This window comes from Onychomys torridus, chromosome 6 (assembly GCF_903995425.1).
Source record: "Onychomys torridus chromosome 6, mOncTor1.1, whole genome shotgun sequence".
Taxonomy (NCBI): domain Eukaryota; kingdom Metazoa; phylum Chordata; class Mammalia; order Rodentia; family Cricetidae; genus Onychomys; species Onychomys torridus.
In genome coordinates this window covers 85060344-85082592 of record NC_050448.1, presented here as the reverse complement: position 1 = coordinate 85082592, position 22249 = coordinate 85060344, and the positions used below count along the sequence as shown (strand labels likewise).

Here is a 22249-nt window from a genome sequence, read left to right as displayed (position 1 = left end):
TGTTCATGAGTTCTGTTTTCACATAGGACATGACTCCCATTAACAGTAGTGTTGTGGTATTTTTGCCGTGTGTGTGTGTGTGTGTGTGTGTGTGTGTGTGTGTGTGCCTTGCCATGCATTGGAGTTCTGAGGACCGTTATGCAGAGTGGGTTCCCTCCTTCCTCCGTGAGTCCCAGTGGTCGAACCCAAAACTCCAGCCTGTCAGCCTTCTATTGTGTGTGCTTTCATCCACCAAGCCAGCCAGAAAGTCTACCTCTGTCACTAAATCCAAAGTCTGGTCTTACTGGTTCCGAGGGTTGGAATGTTGTTCTAGTGTTCAGTCTGGGGACTCTGTTTATAGACTTTCAGAAGCACGCTTAGTGTCCAGGCTTGTCTGCCCTTGGCTCACTGAGCCTTAACTTCAGATTCCTATCAGCCCCCAGTGACCATCTTTATTTGAAGTGTCTGGTGAGCATCTTCTCCACGTGTGTCCACCGGAGTTGCTGGGGCCCCTCAAAGCATACCATGCTCCCCTAGTAAATGCAGCTCCTATCTCGTCGTTATTTACTCAGTTATGGCCTCAAGTTCAGAACCACTCAAGTTCAGTAGTACATCTTTAGGACTACATTTTAAAGGCCTAATTTTCTAGCTGGTTTGTGTCAGCAGACGAAGCCTCAAGCTCATGAAGTTGCCCACACTCACTGTCTTCTGTCTGTGGGTCCCGCCCACTTCAGTTTTTCCCCAACTCAGGAGAAAGAAAATCTTAGTCAGATCCAGGTCAATGCATATCACTTCACTCAGAACCTTTAAATGACTTCCCATTTTCCTCAGAGAAAAAGGAAAGTCGGTACAATCGTCCCCAAGCCTCACATCACCTGTGTCCCCCCAATGGAGTCTGATTTGATGTCCTGCTATTCACCCCTGTGTTCCACACACTGTAGTGGGGCTCGCCTCCCTGCTAATCTCTATCACATATATCCTCCCAGGGCCTCACTATGGAGCCTGGCTGGTCTGGATTTCACTGTGTAGAGCAGGCTGGCCTTGAACTCACAGAGGTCCCCCTGCCTTTGCCTCCCCAGTGCTGGAATTAAAGGCGTGCCACCCTGCCTGGCCTCCATCACAAGTTTTGCTGGAAAGAGGAGTTTCTGCTTATTCAGACTGTACTTCTATCGTGGGGACCTCTAGATTTACTCTAATGGGCTGTTGTTATCTTGGAGGAGTGTTGCCCTCATGCTCCTGGTTTGCTTATAATCCACTCAGCTGGCAAAGGTATTACGTAAGCACACACTGGTATTCTGCATGACAGAGGGCTTCCATGCTTAGGTCAGCCTTGTCATTAAACACAGCCATTTTATCTTTACGTATCTTAGACCATGCAGGAAGATTGTTTTGTCAATGAAGCCTATAATTTGGGGTTATAGAAATTACTGCATTCATAGAACAGAAATGGACATGTATTGTCCATAGTTCAGAACTAAGAAAATGCTGTGTAGTCCCTAATCTGCCTCAGGAAATTGACATTCCCAAGGACAGTGGAGTCTTTTCTACCTGCACAAATAGAAGAAGGGTATTTGCACTAAAAAAAGAAATGGCATTGTAGAGACCAGTTAAAAGCCCATTTCATGGGTTCCGTGAACCTCGAATTGCTGCTTACTCTGGGAGAGCTTGGTAAAGCTGTCCAGTGTTTCCACAGCCATATTACCTTTTCTCATTTCTTCTGTTCTTTAAAGGAGGTGTGATTATAGGGTTGGTTAGGGTAAAGCCTCAGATGATGGGCTGTGAACTTGTACCAAACACTCCCAGCAGGCTAACAGGGGCCATAGCTCCTAGCAGATGTAAGCAGTTAAAGACACAGCTGCTTGTATATTCAGCCTTGTTGTCGCTTGACTAATCTTTGTATTTGAGACAGGGTCTCCTGGAACCCTGAACACTGTTATCAGGGTGACCTTGACTCCGGTCCTTCTAACCTCTGCCTTCCAGGTGACGCTGCACCTAGCTACTTTTACTCTTTTTTTTTTTTTGAGCCGAAGATTGAACCCAGGGCCTTGCGCTTGCTAAGCAAACGCTCTACCACTGAGCTAAATCCCCACCCCCACTGTTTTATTCTTAAAGCTCACTGTGGGCTGTTGAATTTTTGCTTTGTAAGATGACATTCTGCCAAGACTAAACCTAGCATCTGAGAGGGAGAAGATGTTTTCCTAAATTAAGGGTTCTGACCTGCTTTGGGTTTTGACCCACTCACATAGCAGACTGAGTCTGTACTCTTCAGTTTGTTTTTCAAAATTGTTGTTTAGAATGTTTCTTCTGCTTTCTGAGGAAGAGAATCCCAAACTATTCTCCTTGATCTGTTTAGATACAGAACAGATGGAAAGGACAAGGAAGCCATTCTCGAAGAAGACGATGACCTGTGGGTCCGGGTGCGGCACCGGCACATCGCGGTTGTCTTGGAGTATGTGAGCCTGTTCTAATTTACTCTGTAGTTTAGGTGCTAAGTTATTAAAGGATATTGGATAACTTTAACATAGTTTTGTAGAGAATTAACTTAGAAATTTTTCTCACATATCTGACAGGGAAATTCCAAAACTTATGAAAGAAATTTCATCAACAAAGAAAGCTACAGAGGGGAAGGTAAGAGTCTTTCAGAGTGATAGCAGAGGTACATTTTTACTGTTAGAGACAAAGTCTCGTGAGGATGACCCTGAACACGAGTTCCTGCCTCCGTCACTCAGGTTCTAGGATTGCAGCTGTGTTCTGCACAGGTCATTTAGTAATCATAGGGTGTGTGTCTGTATGTGTGTGTGCATGACTCTGTGTGTATGACTCTGTGTGTGTGCATGACTGTGTGTGTCTCGGTGTGATGTGTGTGTAATGCCTGTGTGTGTGTGCGTGCACGCGCGCATGACTCTGTGTGTGTATGACTCTGTGTGTGTGCATGACTGTGTGTATGTATGACTGTGAGTGCATGACTGTGTGTGTCTCAGTGTGATGTGTGTATGTGGTGTGTGTAATGCCTCTGTGTGTGTGTGTGTCGTGTGCGCGCGCACGCACATGATTCTGTGTGTGTGTATGACTCTGTGTGTGTGCGTGACTGTGTGTATGTATGACTGTGAGTGCATGACTGTGTGTGTGTGCATGACTGTGTGTGTCTCAGTGTGATGTGTGTGGTGTGTGTAATGCCTGTGTGTGTGTGTCGTGTGTGCGCGCACGCGCATGACTCTATGTGTGTGTGTATGACTGTGTGTGTGCGTGACTGTGTGTATGTATGACTGTGAGTGCATGACTGTGTGTGTGTGCATGACTGTGTGTGTCTCAGTGTGATGTGTGTGGTGTGTGTAATGCCTGTGTGTGTGTGTCGTGTGTGCGCGCACGCGCATGACTCTTATGTGTGTGTGTATGACTCTGTGTGTGTGCATGACTGTGTGTGTATGACTGTGTGTGTCTCAGTGTGATGTGTGTGTGTGTGTGTGGTGTGTGTGATGCGTGTGTGCGTGTGTATGGTGTGTGTGCGCACTCATCACTCTGTGTCTGTGTGTGTGTGTGTGTATGACTATGTGTGCATGACTCTGCATGACTCTGTGTGTCTCAGTGTGATGTGTGTATGGAGCATGTGATGCGTGTGTGGTGTGTATGTGCATGACTGTGTATCTCTATGTGCATGGCTGTGTGTATGCATGACTGTGTGTGTGTGTCTGATGTGTGTGTGGTTTGTGTGATACGTGTGGTGTGTGTGTGTGATGTGGCGGTCAGAGGACAACTTTTGGCGGTTGGTTTCTCTCTTACCTTACATGGGTTCCAGGGCTAAGCTCAGGCTATCAGGCTTGCACAACAAGTGCCTTTACCCACTCTGCCACCTTGTTGGCCCTGCAGAGGCAAATTGTAAACAGTTGAAAATGAAAACAATGAAAATTACTGTTAGCTTTCCATTTGGGGACCATTCTAGCACAGAGAGAAACAGAGAGACTCCTGTGTACCCATTATGTCATCTTTGAAAATTAGCAGCGTTTTTCCCTGTGTTACTACCATTACAGTGTAGGTTTTACAGGCCATTAGTCAGTTTCATCAGTGCAGAGATGAGGGTTGGTGGGGTTTTGTAAGAATCTCACTGTGTCACCTTTGCTGGCTTATAAACAGGGCTGGCCATGAACTCAGCTCAGTCTGCTACCAAGTGCTGAGATTAAAGTCCTGTGCCACCTTGCCAGCCCAGATAGGTGAGGCTTTTAGTATTGAAGTACAATCCGTAAGCTTAGTGCACAAACCTTACTGTGTACCAGTAGTTTTCCTTACATGTACACATTTCCATGTTGTTTTCAGTCTAATGCTAGTGCACATTTTCTTTTTGCTGTTATTATAAATAGCATTAGTTTCAAAATTCTACTTTGTTAGCATATAAAATTTAGCTGATTTTGTAAATTTTTACTATGGATCTCATGATCCTAATCAACTTATTTTTTTAATACTAATACTTACTTTAAAGGTTTATTTATTTATTTATTTTTATTTTTATTTTTTTTTGAGATAGGGTTTCTCAGAATAGCCCTGGCTATCCTGTCGTTCAATCTGTACACCAGGCTGGCCTTGAACTCACAGAGATCCACCTGCCTCTGCCTCCCAAGTGCTGGGACTAAAAGCGTGCGCCACTGTGGCCGGCTTCTTTCTCCATTAATCAGTTCATGTGATGAATCACAGTCACTGTTTGTCTAGCGCTAACCAGCTGTCTCTCTGAAATGAACCTTGGTCATGATGCTGGATCCTGAGTACTCATGGGTTCCAGTACTGCGCACGTGTTTCCTGTCTATGGGAATACTTCCTGTAACATGATTCTTTGTGACGTTCTTATCTAATTGTCATATAAAAATTAAGTTAATCTTATAAAATGAGTTATGATTCTCTCATTTTATCCTGAAAGTATTTGTGTAACTTATTGTTCTATTGTGATTTGAATTCACCATTGAGATAGAGTATCCTTCCCAAAGGTCTTTAGTTATAATTCATGTAAGTTCTTTAGCATAAATATATATATATTCATACCATATGAATATATATATATATATATATATATATATATATATATACATATAGCATATACATGCTGCATGTGTGTGCCTTTACCAAATTTTTATTTCTTGTGTCAGTTTTGAGAAACTATATTTTTCAAGAATTTGTCTCCTATGCTTAACTTTTGAACTATTTTCTTGGCCTTTCAGTGTGAATAGAATGTATCCTAATGTCCTCTTTATGAATCTTGATATTGTTAATTTGTTTTTCTCATGATTTTTAATGCTCCTACATTGAATATTTTGACTATTTCAAAGAGCCATGGCTATAGCTTAGTGGTTGAATGCCTGTCTAACATGATGATTGCCTGGATTCAAGCCCCAGTACTGCTTTTGGCTTGGTTGATTTTTCTCTACTGTAAGTTCGTTTTGTCTATCAATTATTGTGTGTATGGTGCATGTGTGGTGCCTGAGTGCCGTGGTGCACATGGAGAGGGCAGAAGACAGCTTAGTAAAGTCACTTCTCTCCTGTCTTTGTGTGGGTTCTGGGACAGTTCAGATCATCAAGCCTCCATGGCCAGCAGTTTACCTGCTGAGCCATCTTGCTGGCTCTGTTATAGGCTAGTTTTAGATTTAGTTTATTTGTACAGTCTTAATGTCCTTCAGTTTTGTTTGATTGAATTTTTTGTAGGTCCTTGAATTGAACATTTAGAGTCTTAATTTTTAACTTCTCTCTTATTGTGTCTATTTAGAGTTATTTCCTTCTCAACATTAGCTAAATCACAGGGGATTTGGAATGGCTTTTTTCCTCTTTCTTTTGGTTTGAGTTTTGGTTATTTAAGATGTGATCTGGATGTTTGGAGTGTTTGCTTAAATCTTTTTGTTTTGTCTGAATCAGAGAATGCTACCATGTCCTTAGCACTGAGACTCTTCTGAAATCTCTATCCACTGAACTACATAGTTAGTGTTTTCCTCCAAGCCTGTGAGCACAGGGTCAGGACAGCCACTGCGCTCGTGTTTAATCGTGTTTATCTTGTGTTCTGGCTGGTTCCTCTCTCTGTGACTCTCAGCTCCTGAACCCTACCTCGGCAACCCTGGCATAAACGTCCCAGGGGACAGGCAGGCTGAGCTCAGTGACCACCTGCCCTGCTTCCCCCATCTCCCTCCATTGCCCAGAAGGTACTTTTCATCTGTCCCCAGAGAAGAGTAGCCCAATATCAGCTGCTTTACTGTGATCGAGTCAGAAGCCCCCTAAAGTGCTTTTCAAACTTAGCTCAGTTACTAAATTAGCCGAGTCTATTAAGATTTAAGAGTTCTGGATTGGAAGCTGTAATGTGAAATAACTGAATCCTGGGTTTGCTTAAGTTTTTTGTTGTGTGTGTGTGTGTGTGTTTGTTTCTAGACGTCACTTAGTGCTCTTACCCAGCTGATGAAGAAAATGCCCCACTTCCGAAAACAGATGACGAAGGTAAGCAATGGCCTGCGTGAGATGCTCTGCCTTTGACGTGGTCAGGCACAGCAGTGTCCCTGGAATACTTAGTTGCTGGTTGTTGTCCTCCCAACCTTTACTGTAGAAATGTCCAAACTAACCAAACTACCACTGGCTTTTCTGACAATGTCATTTGCATTGTTTAAACCTTTTTTTAAAAATTTTGTCTTAAACAGCTGAACAGAATAATTTTAGTATTTCTCAGCCTCATAGAAAGATTCAGTGAAAGATTATCTAGTGGCTGTTCTGTTTGTTTCCAGTGCTGGACACCAACCCATCCACTTAAAATAATAATTACAGATTAGATTCAAAATCATTTACATCTTTCTATTCTTTTCCCTCCATCCCTCCCTCTCTCCTTCCGTCCATCTGTCCATTTATCCATCAGTCCATCCATCTTTGGTAGGCTGAGATGAGTCTCATTTTAGCTGCACCGGAACTCACTCTAACCCAGGCTTGTATCAGAGTTGTGGCAGTCCTCTGACCTCATCCCTGAGATTGCTGTACTGTAGGTGTGAGCCACCATGCCTAGCCCAGCCTGTGCTAGCGCCCGCTGACTCTTCCCATTTCATAATGCCGTAGCCCGTTAGGAAGCAGTAATAGAACAGAAAGCTTTTGTTGTTGGCTTTAGGAGTTGACTCTTCTTTTCCCTCTCCAGTTTTCAGTGCTCTTCAGACCCCACACAGACTCAGCACTGAGTTCTGTTCTCGGTGTCTGCTGACGGTGGCTCTCACTTCCTTCCTTGAGCTGTCTGTCTTTCTGCATTTAAACCCAGACCATCTTAAAACTTTAATTTGGGGCTGGAGAGAAGGCTCAGCAGTTAAGAGCTCTGGCTGCTCTGCCAGAGGGCCCAGGTTCAGATCCATCCCAGTGCCCACCTGGTAGCTCACAGTCATTTGTCACTCCAGTTCCACAGGATCTGATGCCCTCTTCTGGCCTCTGGGCACCAGCTCACACACAGCTGGCGCATAGACATGCAGGCAAAACACCCATAGACATAATTTTTTTTAAAAGTTTAATATCATCGGTTACACAAAAAGTAATTAAAATGTTATAAATAATCACTTTCCTCTGTTTTTCAGCAAGTTGTCCATCTTAACTTAGCTGAAGATTGCATGAATAAGTTTAAGCTGAATATTGAGAAACTCTGCAAAACTGAGCAGGTGTGTACAGAGCCAGAAACACCCACTTGTGCAGTGCATTTCCAGAGCGACTCTGTAAGCTGGCATGTAACTGTTGGCTCAGTACAGTGGTTCGGCTCCACAGACTCTTTGAAGGGGACTAACCCGGGTGGGATTGGCTGCCTGGTCCCTGCTTCCTTCTCACACACACCTGACCCAGAGACTTCTAGTGAGAAAAGGCTTGTTTGGGCTCACGGTTGTGTTGGGTTGTGTTTGGTTTTGGTGCTGGGGCACACTTGGTTGAGAATACTTGAGATTTACAGTTTCCTGATCAGTTAGCTTCACTGCTTTTAGGCATGTGGCACATCACAGCAGGGGTATCCCTAGAGGGCAGCCAAGAGACAAGCAGGAAAGGACAGCAGCCCACTGTCCCGACAGAGGCACAACCCCAAGACCTGAAGACTTCCTTTAGCTCTACTGGGACAAAACCTTATCACATGGCCTTTTGGGGTCATTCCAGATCCAAACTATAGACCCACCAACATCAACAACTCGGCCCTCCTGCTCTGTGGTCTTGCAGTTTGGGTTGTGGAGTGCTTTGAATTATTGAAGCACCTTTTCAAGGCTTTCTCAGGGGGTACAGTGTAAGAGCACTAGCCTGCAGGACTATGCACAGCATGTTTTTGTTTGGAGATTTATATATATGATTCCTAAGCTGTTTAGAGTATCACATTAGCAGACGTTGAATGAAAGTTGCATGTACTATTAACTATTCTGGTAGCCACATTACAAAGATGAGAGGTGCAACTAATTATTGTTTCAACCTTTAATTAATATAAAAGAGTTAGGCTGGAGAGATGGCTCAGAGGTTAAGAGCACTGGCTCTTCTTCCAGACGTCCCGAGTTCAATTCCCAGCAACCACATGGTGGCTCACAACCATCTCTCATGAGATCTGGCACCCTCTTCTGGCCTGCAGGCATACATGCAGGCAGAACACTGTATACATAATAAATTAATAAATATATCTTTTTAAAAAAAACTGTTAATGGGATATTTTCTGTTTTTCACAAGTATTCAGAAATCCATTGTTTTGCACCCAGAGCACACCCTGACTCAGATCGAGCACATCAGAAGTGCACGTACCCTCATCTGTAGTGGCTATCACAGTGGCTAGCCAGGTTTTGTGATTTTCCTTCCCCTCAGACTTGCTTTATGACCTTGTATTTGTGCAATGAATAGTTCCAGCTACCGTTCACGTTTCCTGTGAAATACCATCAGTGTTCCACCAGGGTTTGACAATTTACTAGTGGGCACTTTTTAAGAGAAAGTGGGGTTGTAGAGCACTGTCTGCATCTCCCTGTCGCTAAGGACCTGGCCCTGGGGACGGATGCAGAAGGGCAGCGGGTGAAGGACTCCATGCTGGTGCTCCTCCCAGTGCTGCTCAACAAGAACCACGACAACTGTGACAAAATCCGAGCCGTCCTGCTCTACATCTTCGGGATTAATGGTACGGGAGCCTCCCCGTGTCTGTGAGTGTAGTGAGTGGGAACCCTAAAATCACCAGGGTCCTTGTACAGTGAGTTGTTATATGTTGTTTATGTGTGTGGTGGGGACCCTACATGTCACGGCCTGTGACTGGAGGTCATTTGATAGCGAGGCTTTGGCTCTCGCCAACATTGACCAGTACCCACACAGTAGCTACTCTGTGGTCTTGCACCTTGGGTGCATTGTGAGGTTCTTTGCCCTTCCACCGTGTGGGTTCCAGGGACCCAGGTTGTCATCTTAGCAGCAAGCACCTCTACCCACTGAGCCGTCTCCCTGCCCCCAAGTCACATTTTAATAAACAGCTTGGCACTCACCACGGGAGTCTTAGACAAGCCAAAAGTAGATGCAGGGTAAGGTGAGTGGAGGAAAATAGGAAGCAGAGAGATGACAGGGGAGATAAGTTTGCTTTTTTAACCTTAGTCCTTGTATTGTTACTTCAAACCTAGAATCAGAGTAGCAGTCATGTGACCGTGCACTCCTGCTTTTACTTCCTTAAGGAACGACTGAAGAAAATTTGGACAGACTGATCCACAATGTAAAGATAGAAGATGATAGTGATATGATTCGTAACTGGAGTCACCTTGGAGTTCCCATTGTTCCCCCAGTAAGGAGTGTGTGTCTGTGTGTGTGTGTGTGTGTCTGTGTGTGTGTGTCTGTGTCTGTGTGTGTCTGTGTCTGTGTGTCTCTGTGTCTGTGTGTCTCTGTGTCTGTGTGTGTCCGTCCGTCTGTGGTATATGCATGCTTTAACTACTTCTGGAGTCAGACACACTGCCATTGCACGCTGAGGTTCTTGAATTAATTACTTTTGTTTATGGGAATCTTATAGACATTCTTGACTTCATCTTACAGAATTTGATTATTAAGTAAGCAATTGGGGTTTTTGTTTTCATTTTCTGAAACAAGGTCTCATGGAGTCCAGGATAGCCTCAAACTTACTCTGTAGCCAAGGCTAGCCTTAAACTCCTGTCTCTACCTTTCAAGTGATGGGTTAAGTTCTGCGCTCCACACCCAGTGTGTGTGCTGCTGGGAATTACTAGGCAAGCTCTCTTACCACCTCAGCTACATACCCACCCTGATGTTCTGTTTTCATAGGTAATCTGAATTAATATTTTCTAGTGAATTGGTATTTTCAGCTTCTATTATAATTTGCTACTTATACTTTTCTCTTTATTGATTCATTTGTACCAGTGGTCGAATTTTACATCCAGCCATTTATACAGCACAGAAAGAAATTACATTCTCTGAAAATAATTTAGACTCAGATTGGGCATAAAACTTGATGTTATAGCACTCCCTAGTATGTTTGAGGTCCTTGGTTCAATCCCTAGTATATATAAATAAATAATAATCAAATAAAAGTAAGGCTCAGAGTTAAATTCGAAAGAACTCTATTTAGAACCCTATTCTTTCCCAAGTTATATAATACTTTTATGTAAATTTACACCTTATGACACTCTTACAAATTTACTGCCAAAGTACAAACATTCAGTAACCCAGCATGTGCCAACCTGCTCTGATTTCTTTTGCTTTTTCTTTTTTTCTGTTGAAGTTAAATGCAATGCAGATTTGCTGGTAATGAAATCTTTGTTAGGAAATGTAAGTTATATTAATAAAATGATTTGTCCCTTTCATTCTGTTAGTCCCAACAAGCCAAGCCGGTGAGAAAAGACCGCTCTGCAGAAGAGACCTTCCAGCTCTCCCGGTGGACACCCTTTATCAAAGACATCATGGAGGTAAAACGCCAGCCTTCCACTGACCCTGAGCTCCGTCTAGGGCTACTCCTTCCTCTTTGTCGCCTGTCATTGTAAGCAGAACTCACATGCAGGAGTTTCTGGAGTGCTTGGAGGGGTCACAAAAAGAAAGCTTTATCTAGGGAGATGTTATAGGCAAAGAAGCTTTCGAAGTCTTAAGGACCTCAGAAAAATTCACCAAATAAATAAATAAAAATGAGCACATACACGCTTCATGGAAAACATTTCTATTCTTTTAAACAACTATGTAGCATAAATTAATTTAAATGACAGTTGAACACAATGACATAAATGTCTTAGTAAAAAGCCAGGCAGTAGAGGCACACGCCTTTAATCCCAGCACTCAGGAGGCAGAGGCAGAAGGATCTCTGAGTTCGAGGTCAGCCTGGTCTACAGAGTGAGTTCCAGGACAGCCAGGGCTGCACAGAGAAACCCTGTCTCAAAAAAAACAAAAACAAAAACAAAAAACTGAAAGTATGTGATTAAACTGTACACCCCACTATAGTTTATTGTTAAAGTAATCAGGTGAGTATGCTTTAAGTACTGTTTGCTCTTAGAAAATAATATTAATTATAGGAGTTATAAACTTATTTTAAAATTGCCTGAGGAGCTCAATAAAAACACTTTTCCAGCTTTCCTTTGACTAATTGTAGCTCTGATTTCTACTTCCCTTTCAGTGCTAATCTTTTACTATCACTCTGCTTTTCAAAACTAATTTCCATCATTTGTAAATGCATGAACACAGCCGAGAAATATAAAGAGCTTAGACTTTGTCTCCTACAACGTAAGTTGCCTCCCACCCCAACAATGATTATGCAGAAGTAGTTTTTCTTAACTGGTTATTTTTTAAATGACAACAAACTAGTTCAACTCTTTAAGAAGGTTTTGCATGCTAAATCCAGAAACTGCACACTGGATCTGTGGCTGCCTTAAGTTAAGATTCCTCCTAACGTAAAACATCATTTCTTCCTCTTGAATTGCTTTGCCCTCCTGTGTCCACTTTTCAGTATCTTTGTGCATCATCTATAAAGCAAATTGCATTGACTAATAAAAATGTAACCATAATAAATTTTAAAATATGAGCATGAACTTATTGGTTGACCAAATATACATTATTGTATTGATAAACATTCATAATCTGTTTATATAATATAAGCATATACATGAGTATGTCATAAAATGTAGCACTGAGAAAGGGGGAGTTTTTTTGTTTTGTTTTGTTTTTTTTTAGCTGAGGACCAAACCCAGGGCCTTGTGCTTGCTAGGCAAGTGCTCTACCACTAAGCTAAATCCCCAACTCTAAGGGGGAGTTTTTTAAAACTCCAGTGAACAGGAAGACACTGCACAGTCATTGGACTGTCTTCAGTATCTCAAGGTTAGATGTGCCTTCTCTTTCAGAGGCACTGCTGTGGAGGACAGTGGCCTGGGTGCCATTTACAAACCTTGAGCATCCTGAGAGCTGAAAGAGTCTCATACCATTGCAGAACCCTCCAGGAAGGCAGTTCTGAAATACATGTGTTTAGTATGTGAATACATTAGCATATTAATGTTTTATTTTAATTATGTGTGTACATGTGTGGATATGTGCACACGAGTGCAGGTGTCCATGGAAGGCAGAGGCATTGGACCCCCTGGAGCTAGAGTTACAGGCAGTATAAGCTGTCTGGTGTGGGTGCTGGGAACTGGATCTCGGTCCTCCAGGAGAGCAGTAAGTGCCCTTGAGCACCGAGCCATCGCTCCAGCCCTCGTATGTTGGTTTTTACTGCAAGTAAGATGTATGGGGTAAAGAAAGGCTCTGCATCTTTAATGTTCATAGAGCTGTACAAAGCAATTTCTGATACTACATCTTGTTGATGGTGTTAATGGTTCTCTTCCCTAGGATGCCATCGATAATAGATTAGATTCCAAAGAATGGCCATATTGTTCTCGGTGCCCAGCAGTGTGGAACGGCTCTGGAGCTGTGAGGTAAACCATAAACAAAAGTCACAAAAACATTTGTGCTAGGATACTACAGACCAGTAATTGAAAATGCTGCACAGTGTTCTCTTTGAAGCATATAGTAACATAAAAGGTAGTTTTTCTTCAGCTATAACCTAATTAAATGAAGTCAGGAAAGCCTAGCTTATAATACAGAATCCTTTCATAAATCTGTCACCTCCCCACACATCTGTGTCCTTATATAGCATAGTTCCCTTCCTGCCTTCCTTCCGTTTGTGCTCTGGTTTATTCTGTTTTTCTGATCTGAGTTTAATCGTCTACCCATATGTCTGTACTTTTTCCTAACTATATTTCTGCTCTATGTCGTGTACTGAACTGTGCTTTGTAGGGTTGCGTTTGTTTTTAATTCTGTGTGTGGATGTACAGATGACACAGCACATGCACAGAGATCAGAAGACAGCTCCACCCTTTGATCACACTGAGGACCAAGGAATACCCTCTAACACGCCAGCTCTCAGGCTCACTCTTTTCCTCCCCATCTTTTCCCAGATGGTCTGGAGTCTCCCTGCATGTAAGTAGTTGACAGTTAGCCTACAGAGCCTACAGAGCATACCCCTGGGTTGGGTTGGGTTTTAGTCCTTACTTCCTGGCCGTTCGTGTTCAGATTCTGACAGATGTGATGGACATTGCAGGTGTCCTTCCTCAGGCCCAGACAGTTTTGGCTGTCATCCTGCTGTGGAGACCCAGCAGTGGTTGACCCAGTCAGCCCCTCTTCTCTTCCCTTCTTGTCTTTAGATCTCACTCTTGCAAGACTACATCCCTGATTTCCTAACAATTTCAGAGATAATAGGTCTTCATATAAAATAGAAGAGGGGCTGGGAGAATGGCTCAGAGGTTAAGAGCACTGGCTGATCTTCCAGAGGATCCAGGTTCAATTCCCAGCACCCACATGGCAGCTCACAACTGTCTGTAACTCCAGTTCCATAGGCACTGCATACACATGGTACACAGACTTACATGTACACAAAACACTGTACACACAAAATGAAAATTAAAAATATTTTAAACATTTTTAAATGAGTGGTTTTTATTTTAGTTCTTAGAAATAAGGTTTTTTTTTTAATATATATCCATGCATTCATCTCCGAGGCTAGCCTTGAATTCTTGTCCTCTGTCTCATCCTTCCAAATAAAACTGTAAGTGACTTATTCAAAGTGAAATCTGAAGTGGGCTGTGCTGCCTTTCTCTAACTGGTAAAATTGTACCGTGATTACATCCTTCATTAAGACCAAAACAGTTGGTTCCAAAGGGGAGTTTGATTGAGTCTACATACAGTGTGACTTTAGGAATATTTACAACATATTTGCTTTATTTTTTACTTTCTAGTGCTCGCCAGAAACCCAGAACTAACTATTTAGAGCTGGACCGGAAAAATGGGTCAAGGCTAATTATCTTTGTAATTGGAGGGATTACATACTCTGAGATGCGTTGTGCTTATGAAGTTTCTCAGGCACATAAATCCTGTGAGGTTATTATTGGTAAGACTTTCATCTTTTCTGTTTCTTAAATGTTTAAGGCAAAATTATACATGGGAAAAAGACTATATTACAGTGTGTAGAAAAAGAATTAATCATGATAAACATGTTTTGTAAAATTGCTTTTTTTTCCTAGTTAGTATTTTGATAATTTTATTTTAAAATATTCTGATTTTTGGAGGCTTGAACTTGCTCCTTTAAAACTACATCTTCTGATAATATTTGCTGTAATCATTAAATGCTTTTGTGACATTAATACATTTTATTCAGAAGTATTTCTTTTCATGTATATGGGTCTAATATTGCTGAGGCCTGTGTGGAACTGAGTTTTAAAATACCAGCCGGGCTAGCAAGATGGCTCAGTGGGTAAAAAAAATGCTTGCCAAACAAATCTGACACCTCCAGGCCCAAAGGCCATGGTGGCAGGAGAGAACACACTCCCTGCGGACGCATGTGCCTGCGTGTGTGCATGCGTATGTGTACACACTAATAGTAAAGTAGATTAGAATTTTCTCCAGTGAGGCCACCGACAGGTAAAGTCCCCTAACCCAGAGAGCTGAAGAGCTGCGGGCCAGCTTTGTGCCATCACTGCTCAGAGCTGTGCTGGTACCTGCTGCAGTTCCCCGTTTCTTTCCAGACAAACACTAGCCGAGGGCAGTTACGTGAGCATGCTTACTGACAGGGGTTGATGTGGCTGCGATAAAATGCTGTGGAAGTGGTGTTCAAAGGCACCAAACATCGGGGCATGTGAAAGATGAGATTGTAAGCCAAGAAATTTTTTAATTCTGAAAATTTATAATTTCTTCCGCCAGGTTCTACACATATTTTAACACCCAGAAAGCTGCTGGATGACATAAAAATGCTGAATAAATCCAAGGATAAAGTTTCCTTTCTTAAGGAAGAGTAGCTTTTTTATTTTTGTTTAGAGGTTTTTGTTAATATGTTCAGCTAAAACAGAAGATGTTGTGTCATAATTTAAACAATGTAAATATTTTATGGAGTAGTATGCTTTTCAAGTATACTTTTTAAGGGACTTTATGTATTACTGGATTTGCCATTTCTAATAATTTAAATACTGTTGCTGCTTTGTACAAAATATGACGTTAAAATGCTTTCTAATCGGGAAGTTTTCACCTTTGGAGCAGAATCTGTTGGAGTTATGGGTGGTCTTAAGAGCCACCTGTATACATACTAATTACTACTGGATACTTATGCTGAAATATAGTGTTTGGGGGCAAAATAATTTTGAGTGAAGAGATTATAAAAGTAAAAACTGTAAATGTATGTATGATAGAATTATTATAAGTGTAGTTTCTTAAAACTGAAATTCATAATTTTTATGTATAAAATAATTCTAGTTATTAATATGATTTCACTGTGTATATTACCTGCAAAATGCTTCTAAAGAACATGGTTTTATATGTTTGAGATCATGTCTGCTTAAGTTAGAAACCAAAAATAATCATGAACATTCTAAGAAAATAAATCTATAGTTATCAAATTTTTCTGAGTTTTTATTTCTTTTTTGACTCTGAATTGGAGCCAGAAAGAAGAAAAAGAAGAGCCTATAATACCACATCAGTTCAGTACCTCATGATTTTCAAAAACAATCTAGGGTCTGTGTGAGGCTTGGCGATATAGATAGGTCTGCAGGTGTGTGTGTTACCTAAGGGAGCATCATTTCAGAGCTCTGCTTGACCATGGAGCATTCGAACTTTGAATTGCTCCTGTTCAGACTTGTTTTTACAAGTAGAGCTGCACTATCTGGTTGCGAACCTCTGCCAACTTGCATCAGTATTTCCATAATGCAGATGTGCTGCTGGTGGCACAGCATGTATGTGTAGACTGTTAGTGATTATTATTGCCTTTGGTGTTGCTGCTTTCTTCCAGTGCTGGGGATTGAACACAGGCTCTCACGTGCGTGACAAGGTGTCCTGCCACTGAGCTTCATCCCTGTAGCAGGAATCTTAGAAGGTCTTATTAATAAAATCAAACCTGAGGCCAGGTATTGGAGTGAACACTGGAAGAGCAGAGAAGCAGAACAAGCCACAGCTACCTCACCTCGCCAATTCCTCAGCTGGTCTTGTTTTCCTCAGACTGGAAACTTCTGTGTCCTCATTCCAATGGGTCTCAGCTGAACTGTGCTTCTCAAAGCCTAAAAGCTTAACCAGACAAATGCTTCTAGTTTCTGGTCTTCACGCCTTTTATGTCTTTCTGCCTTCTACCATCACTCCCTGGGATTAAAGGCTCACTCCCTGAGATTAAAGGCGTGAGTCACCATGCCTGGCTGTCTACAGTGTGGCCTTGAACTCACAGAGATCCCAGATGGATTTCTGCCTCTTGGAATGCTAAAGGCGTGGCACCATTTTCTAGCTTAAGTATCTAGTGGCTTTTCTGTTCTCTGACCCCAGATAAGTTTATTAGGGTACACAGTATTTTGGGGAACACAATACCACCACACATCCCAGCAGTCAGTGTTCTCTGGAATAACAGAATTTATAAGCTAGATATCTCTCTCTCTCTCTCTTTTTCTCTCTCTGTCTTCCAACTGATCCAACAATGGCTGCCTATAATTGGAATATCTAGCAATCCAGTAGTTGTTCAGTCCACGAGGCTGAATATCTCAACTGGTCTTCAATATACACCAGAATCCTGAAGAAGTAGATTGTGATGCCAGTGAAGGAATGCACTTGTTAACAAGGGCAAGAGCAGCCAGGCAAAGAATAAGGCCTCCTTCTTCCATGTCCTTATACAGGCTGCCAGCAGAATGTGTGGCCCAGATTAGAGGTGGGTCCTCCTAGCTCAAATGATCTGGATTAAAGGTAGGTCTTCCCAGCTCAAAGATCCAGGTTAGAAATGGTCTTCCCACTTCAAATGACTTAATTAAACAAAAATCCCTCACAGGTGTGCCCACCCATTTCTGGGTTTTAGTTAATTCCAGATATAGTCAAGTTGACAACTGAGAAAAGCCATTACAATTGTTAGGCAAACATTCATAACTTTTCTCTTGGCTTCAGAATTTCACTCTAGGATTATAAATTCACGCAGTTTCTAGTAGCCCGTTAGACTTTTTGCAGTTTACTTTCATCCATCTGGAATTGATGTTAATGTATGAATGTGTATGTTCAGTATTGGCCCCTACCCGTTGACATCATTGTGCCTTACCTCACCCATCATACCACTGAGAGGCAAAGCCGGAAGTCTGATAGACCCTGAAGTGGAGGTCCCTCATTCATAGCAGGAAGGAGGCAGAGGCCGTCTTCTGCGGCATGCTAGTGTGCCAGTTGTCTGGAGCAGTTAAACCCCAGTTCCAGAGCCTTGTTTTCTGCTTCCTGCCTCTCAGGCAGCACTCACTTCTATCCCTTGATCATAGAAAGTGACGGTGATCTTAATTCCCATTTTCTGGATCTATGGACCTTTCAGTGGTTTTATAAGGATCTAATTCTTTTTTTTTAATTATAATATAATTACATTTCTCCCCTCTAAATCCTTCCTGCTCTCCTTCAAATTCATGGCTTCTTTATTTTGCTAATTGTTATTGCATGCATATATGTTTATACATATACATATATATTCCTAAATATAACCTGTTCTCTCCATATAATGCTAATTTTCTCTTAAATCCCTTTCTATATAAAATAGAGGATGGAGCTAGAGAGATGGCTCAGAGGTTAAGAGCATGTTGATCTGGGTGGCCTATGCAGCCACTGGGGCCTTGGTGGCATCTGGCCCAAGCTGCTGCTGAGGACCATGTCTGGTCCATCATCCTGCTGCAGCTGGGGTCTGTGGTGATGTCCGTGGCCCGTGTTTGCACAGGGGGTCACCATGCAAACGATCCTGTGGAACCATGGTGTGCTGAGCCAGCCCCTCCTTCACTGGTCCTAGGATGGCTGGCCCTGTCCCTCGCTGGCAGGTGAGCTAGCCTAATTCCACAGAAGAGACCTTCCTCCCATACTCAAGAAAGATGGCCTCACCCCTCACCACAGGTGTGCACCTCACCTGAGCAGCACACTAGAGCTGAACCTGTGGTCTGGATGCAGGTAAGCTGACCCTGAGGGCATGAGAACAGGAGAGCTAACCCTGCCCTCCCCACCCCACCCCCAATACAGTCAGGAGAGCAGTCAGGAGAGAGGACTCTGCACCTAGCCTGGGCAAAACAGTAGAGCTGGTCCTGGTGATGTGAGTGTAGGGAACCCGGATCTGAGTATGTGAGAGCAGGAGAACTGGCCTCCTCCTTGCTGCAGGCTGCATTGGGCGAGCTAGCTGAAGTAGAACTGGAAAGCTCACCTAGGTGGTGATGATGAGGGAAAGCTGGCAGACCGACCAACCCAGCTACCATCCAGGCCCAGAACCAGGGCTATGAGTTGGCCTACCCCAACATCCACCGATCTATGAACTTTTAGAGCATGTGAAGGGGACAGACTTACAGCTCAAACAGCAGGATCTCCAGGATGCAGGGCAACAGCAGGATATCCAAGAGAAGCCCCAGTGAGAGCCTATTATTGGTGGTGTAGCAGAGACCAGAGGCCTCCAGCCAGACCAATGACTCATGACGAACACTTACAGTTTACCTGCTAGTCATCCATATTGTATCTCAGCGGGCCACACTGAGCTTCCATGACAAGAGTCTTCTTTTTTTGGTGGTTTGTTTTCTGTTGTTGTTGTTGCTGCTGCTGTTGTTTGGGGGGGGGGGGGTTGTTTGTTTGTTTGGTTGGTTTGGTTTTTGGTTTTTCTTTTAAATTTGGCTTTAATTGGTGGGGGGGGTTTTAAGGTCAGGGGGCGGATTCTCGGAGACAGGAGATTAAGTAGGATCAGAGTGCATGATGTGAAATCCACAAGGAATCAATAAAAGTTTCTAGATTTTTTTTTTAAAGAGCATGTACCTTCCAGACGACCAGAGTTCAAGTCCCAGTATCCACAGAAGTGGCTGCCACATGCATGTGGTGTGCCTACTACAGGGGTGCAAAACATTCACATACATAAGCAATTAATAAATCTTTAAGAAATAGAAAAAGATGCCCAGAGAGTTTGTTTCCTGAAGACTTCATGATCCAGCTTCACTATTTTAAGGACACACTGGAGGAGACTGGAGCCAACTATTGACTGCCACCCCGGCCTCAGGCAGGGAAGAGCCCCCGACTCAGTGTCAGGAATAGCTTTCCATAACTCGCTGGTCTTTCTGGTTTGCCAGTGGAACAGAATTAAGACGGGAGCACAGGTGACAGATTGAGCAAGTCCCCCTCAGATCAGAACTTGGTGGGTGCTTTCCCGGAACTTTTTTTTTTCCTTTTTGAGACAGGGTCTCACTGTCTTTAACGGCATTGTCACATCCCTTTACTTCTTAAATTAGCTGTGTTTCAGTGAGTGCTCATAATGACCCAGTCATTGGGAAAATGAAAAATTACACTTAGAATATGATTTAATAAGACAAAGATGGGACATGTTTTATTAAAAAAAAAAAAAGATTGAATTTGCAGGATCTAGGATTCCATGGACTTGTTTCAAGGAATCGATGATTTTTTTTATCTTTATTTTTTATGATTTATTTTTATTTTAGTTGTTTGTTTCACCTGTGTACCATGTGAGTGCAGTGCCTGTGGAGACCAGAAGAGGGTGTCGGATCCCCTGGATCCCCTGGGTCCCCTGGAACAGCAATTACAGACGACTGTGAGCCACCACGTGGGTTCTGGAAATCAAATCAGGACCTCTGGAAAAGCAGCCAGTGCTCTTAGCTGCTGAGCCATCCCTCCAGCCCGGATCCATGAATGCTTTAAAAAAAAAGTGCAGAATTGTCTAAGTACCAGTATCCCTTTTGTAGGAGGGCAGTGCATGAGGAAAGGGAGGCTTGGTAACTTTATCTGGGTCTCAGAGTGATGAACCCAAATGGTAAATTAAACTGAGCCAGAGAAGTGTACAAATTTTAAAAAATTATTGTAACTATTTGTATGAGTATTTTGTGTGCAAGTGTGGCTGTGCACCATATGCATGCCTTGTACCCACAGAGGCCACAGATGGTGTTGGATCTCCTGGAACTGGAGCTACAGACATTTGTGAGCTGCCATGTGGGTGCTGGAAATTGAACCCAGGTCCCCCGGAAGAACAGCCAGTGCTCTTAACCACTCCTGAGCCATGTCTTCAGCACAAAGTGTACAGCTTTAAATTTTCAGCTGTTTATTATTTCCTGTGGAGGGCTAGTGTGTGGGAAGGTCAGAGAACCACTGTGGGAGTCAGCTCTCTCCACCTGCAGATTCTGGGAATCCAGCTCAGGTTGCCAAGCTTGGCAGAAGGCGCCCTTTCTCAGCCATCTCAGCAGCCGCAGAAGGGTGCAATTTGCAACCTGAGGATGGGATAATGATACTTGGCGTACAGAATGGATTGCCAAGTTAGAGTTAAATGCACTTATGCTTTGTGGAGAGACAGCCCAAGTTACAGAATCAGCAAGTACCCGTGAAAGTCAGAGCCTGGCACTTTCCTTTTAAGAGCATTGCCTATGTTACAGTCTCAAATGAAGTGTTCCCAAAGACCATTTTTTAAATATGAGTTCCTGAGTTGCTGGTGCCATTTTGGGAAGCCAGGGAACCTTTAAGAGGTAGGGCCAACCTGATAGGAGCGGGTTGTTGGGAGTGGTGGGCCTTTGAAGCTGATCCTTGGCCTCAGGTCCCTGCTGTGCGCTCTGTTTCCTGGGTGGTAATGCCCGTTTTCGGGTTCCTCATGGCGTTACCCAGCAAGTCCGCTTAGAGGATGATTAGGGCCATGGGCCTGAGTGCAGGTGTCTGAGATGGTCTGCACTTGGCTGTGCTGGGGGAGGTCTTTTGCTCCACCCCCTTGGCGTCTCTATAAATACCCTGGGGCAGAGACAGTTGGGGCCCATTAGAAAAGGTTCCAGGCCCTCTTGAGGCTATCCTGTATTTTCTATCTGTTTATCTCTGCACTATAAATCCTTCCATCTAATATTTCCTGCTGCTCACACTCAAGAAAACTCTGGGAGCTGTGGGGTTGGTGGGTAAACGCCCCACACCTGGGCCACTGACTAGGACAGCCTCTGTCACACTGCCCCCATTCATGAGACGATCTACCACACCTCCCACCTGTGATGATCTGAAAGCCTCAGAGACTGTGAGCCAAAAGAATCCCTTCCTCCCTGAGTTGTTTCATCAAGTATTTTGGTTATAGCACTGCAGAACTCACAATTTATCAAAACTAACAATTTTTTTTAAAACTATTTTATCAAAAAAATTTTTTTCAGGGAATTTAAGTTTGATGATCTGATTGGCTTTTGGAGTGTCCATAAACTGGGTAGAGTGTAAAGCATAGAAGAGCTGAGTGGAGTGAGTGAGCCGCAGTCAGAGAGCCGGGAACGGAAACGGCAGTTGCTACTTTTCCTAGTTGATAATTGCGTCCCTTGCAGAGGGTAAAGCAGGGATTTCATCATGCTAGCACAAGTTGACAAGCCCTCTTCTGACTGATGACTGTGAGTCCCCTGTTCAAAAATAAATAACTGGCCAGTTTTAAAGTTCAGTTTGACTGCTTAGCACGTGGCCCAAGTGGCTTCATTCTAGTCTGGTAGGTTGAGCTTGGTTAAAAAAAAAAAAGACCCTGCCCTCACTCTGCTTCTTGTTGTTGTTGTTGTTGTTGTTGTTTCAAGCAGGATTTCTCTGTGTAGCCCTGGCTGTCTTGGAACTCACTTTGTAGAGCAGGCTGGCCTCAAATTCACTTAGATGTACCTGCTTCTGCCTCCCAAGTGCTGGGAATAAAGGCGTGCACCACCACCGCCCAGCCCTCACTCTGCTTGTTTTAAACAAGTCTTGTTAATAGAGCCCTGGCTAGCCTGAAACTTACTATGTGCACCAGGCTGGCCTGGAACATGCTGTGGTCTGCCTGCCTCTGCCTCCTGAG

The 22249-nt window shown here is 43.2% G+C and overlaps 1 protein-coding gene across 2 annotated transcripts in view; it reads left to right on the top strand.

Moving 5' to 3' along the window:
• Positions 1 to 15858, top strand: part of Stxbp3 (syntaxin binding protein 3) — a 43387-nt gene extending 27529 nt beyond the window's left edge. Inside the window, exons 10-19 of one of the 2 annotated variants that reach the window (XR_004945178.1) lie at positions 2333 to 2428; positions 2550 to 2607; positions 6376 to 6441; positions 7545 to 7625; positions 8953 to 9091; positions 9627 to 9733; positions 10770 to 10862; positions 12760 to 12845; positions 13245 to 13389; positions 14205 to 14267. Coding sequence is in view for 1 of the 2 variants with exons in the window: in XM_036189698.1 (XP_036045591.1) it covers positions 2333 to 2428; positions 2550 to 2607; positions 6376 to 6441; positions 7545 to 7625; positions 8953 to 9091; positions 9627 to 9733; positions 10770 to 10862; positions 12760 to 12845; positions 14205 to 14356; positions 15166 to 15260 (973 nt within the window). In the remaining variant the exon portion in view is untranslated. Of the gene's footprint in view, positions 1 to 2332; positions 2429 to 2549; positions 2608 to 6375; positions 6442 to 7544; positions 7626 to 8952; positions 9092 to 9626; positions 9734 to 10769; positions 10863 to 12759; positions 12846 to 13244; positions 13390 to 14204; positions 14357 to 15165 lie in introns of those variants that run through there. The other variant, XM_036189698.1, reaches the window with a different exon arrangement.
• The last annotated feature ends 6391 nt before the right edge of the window (positions 15859 to 22249 follow it).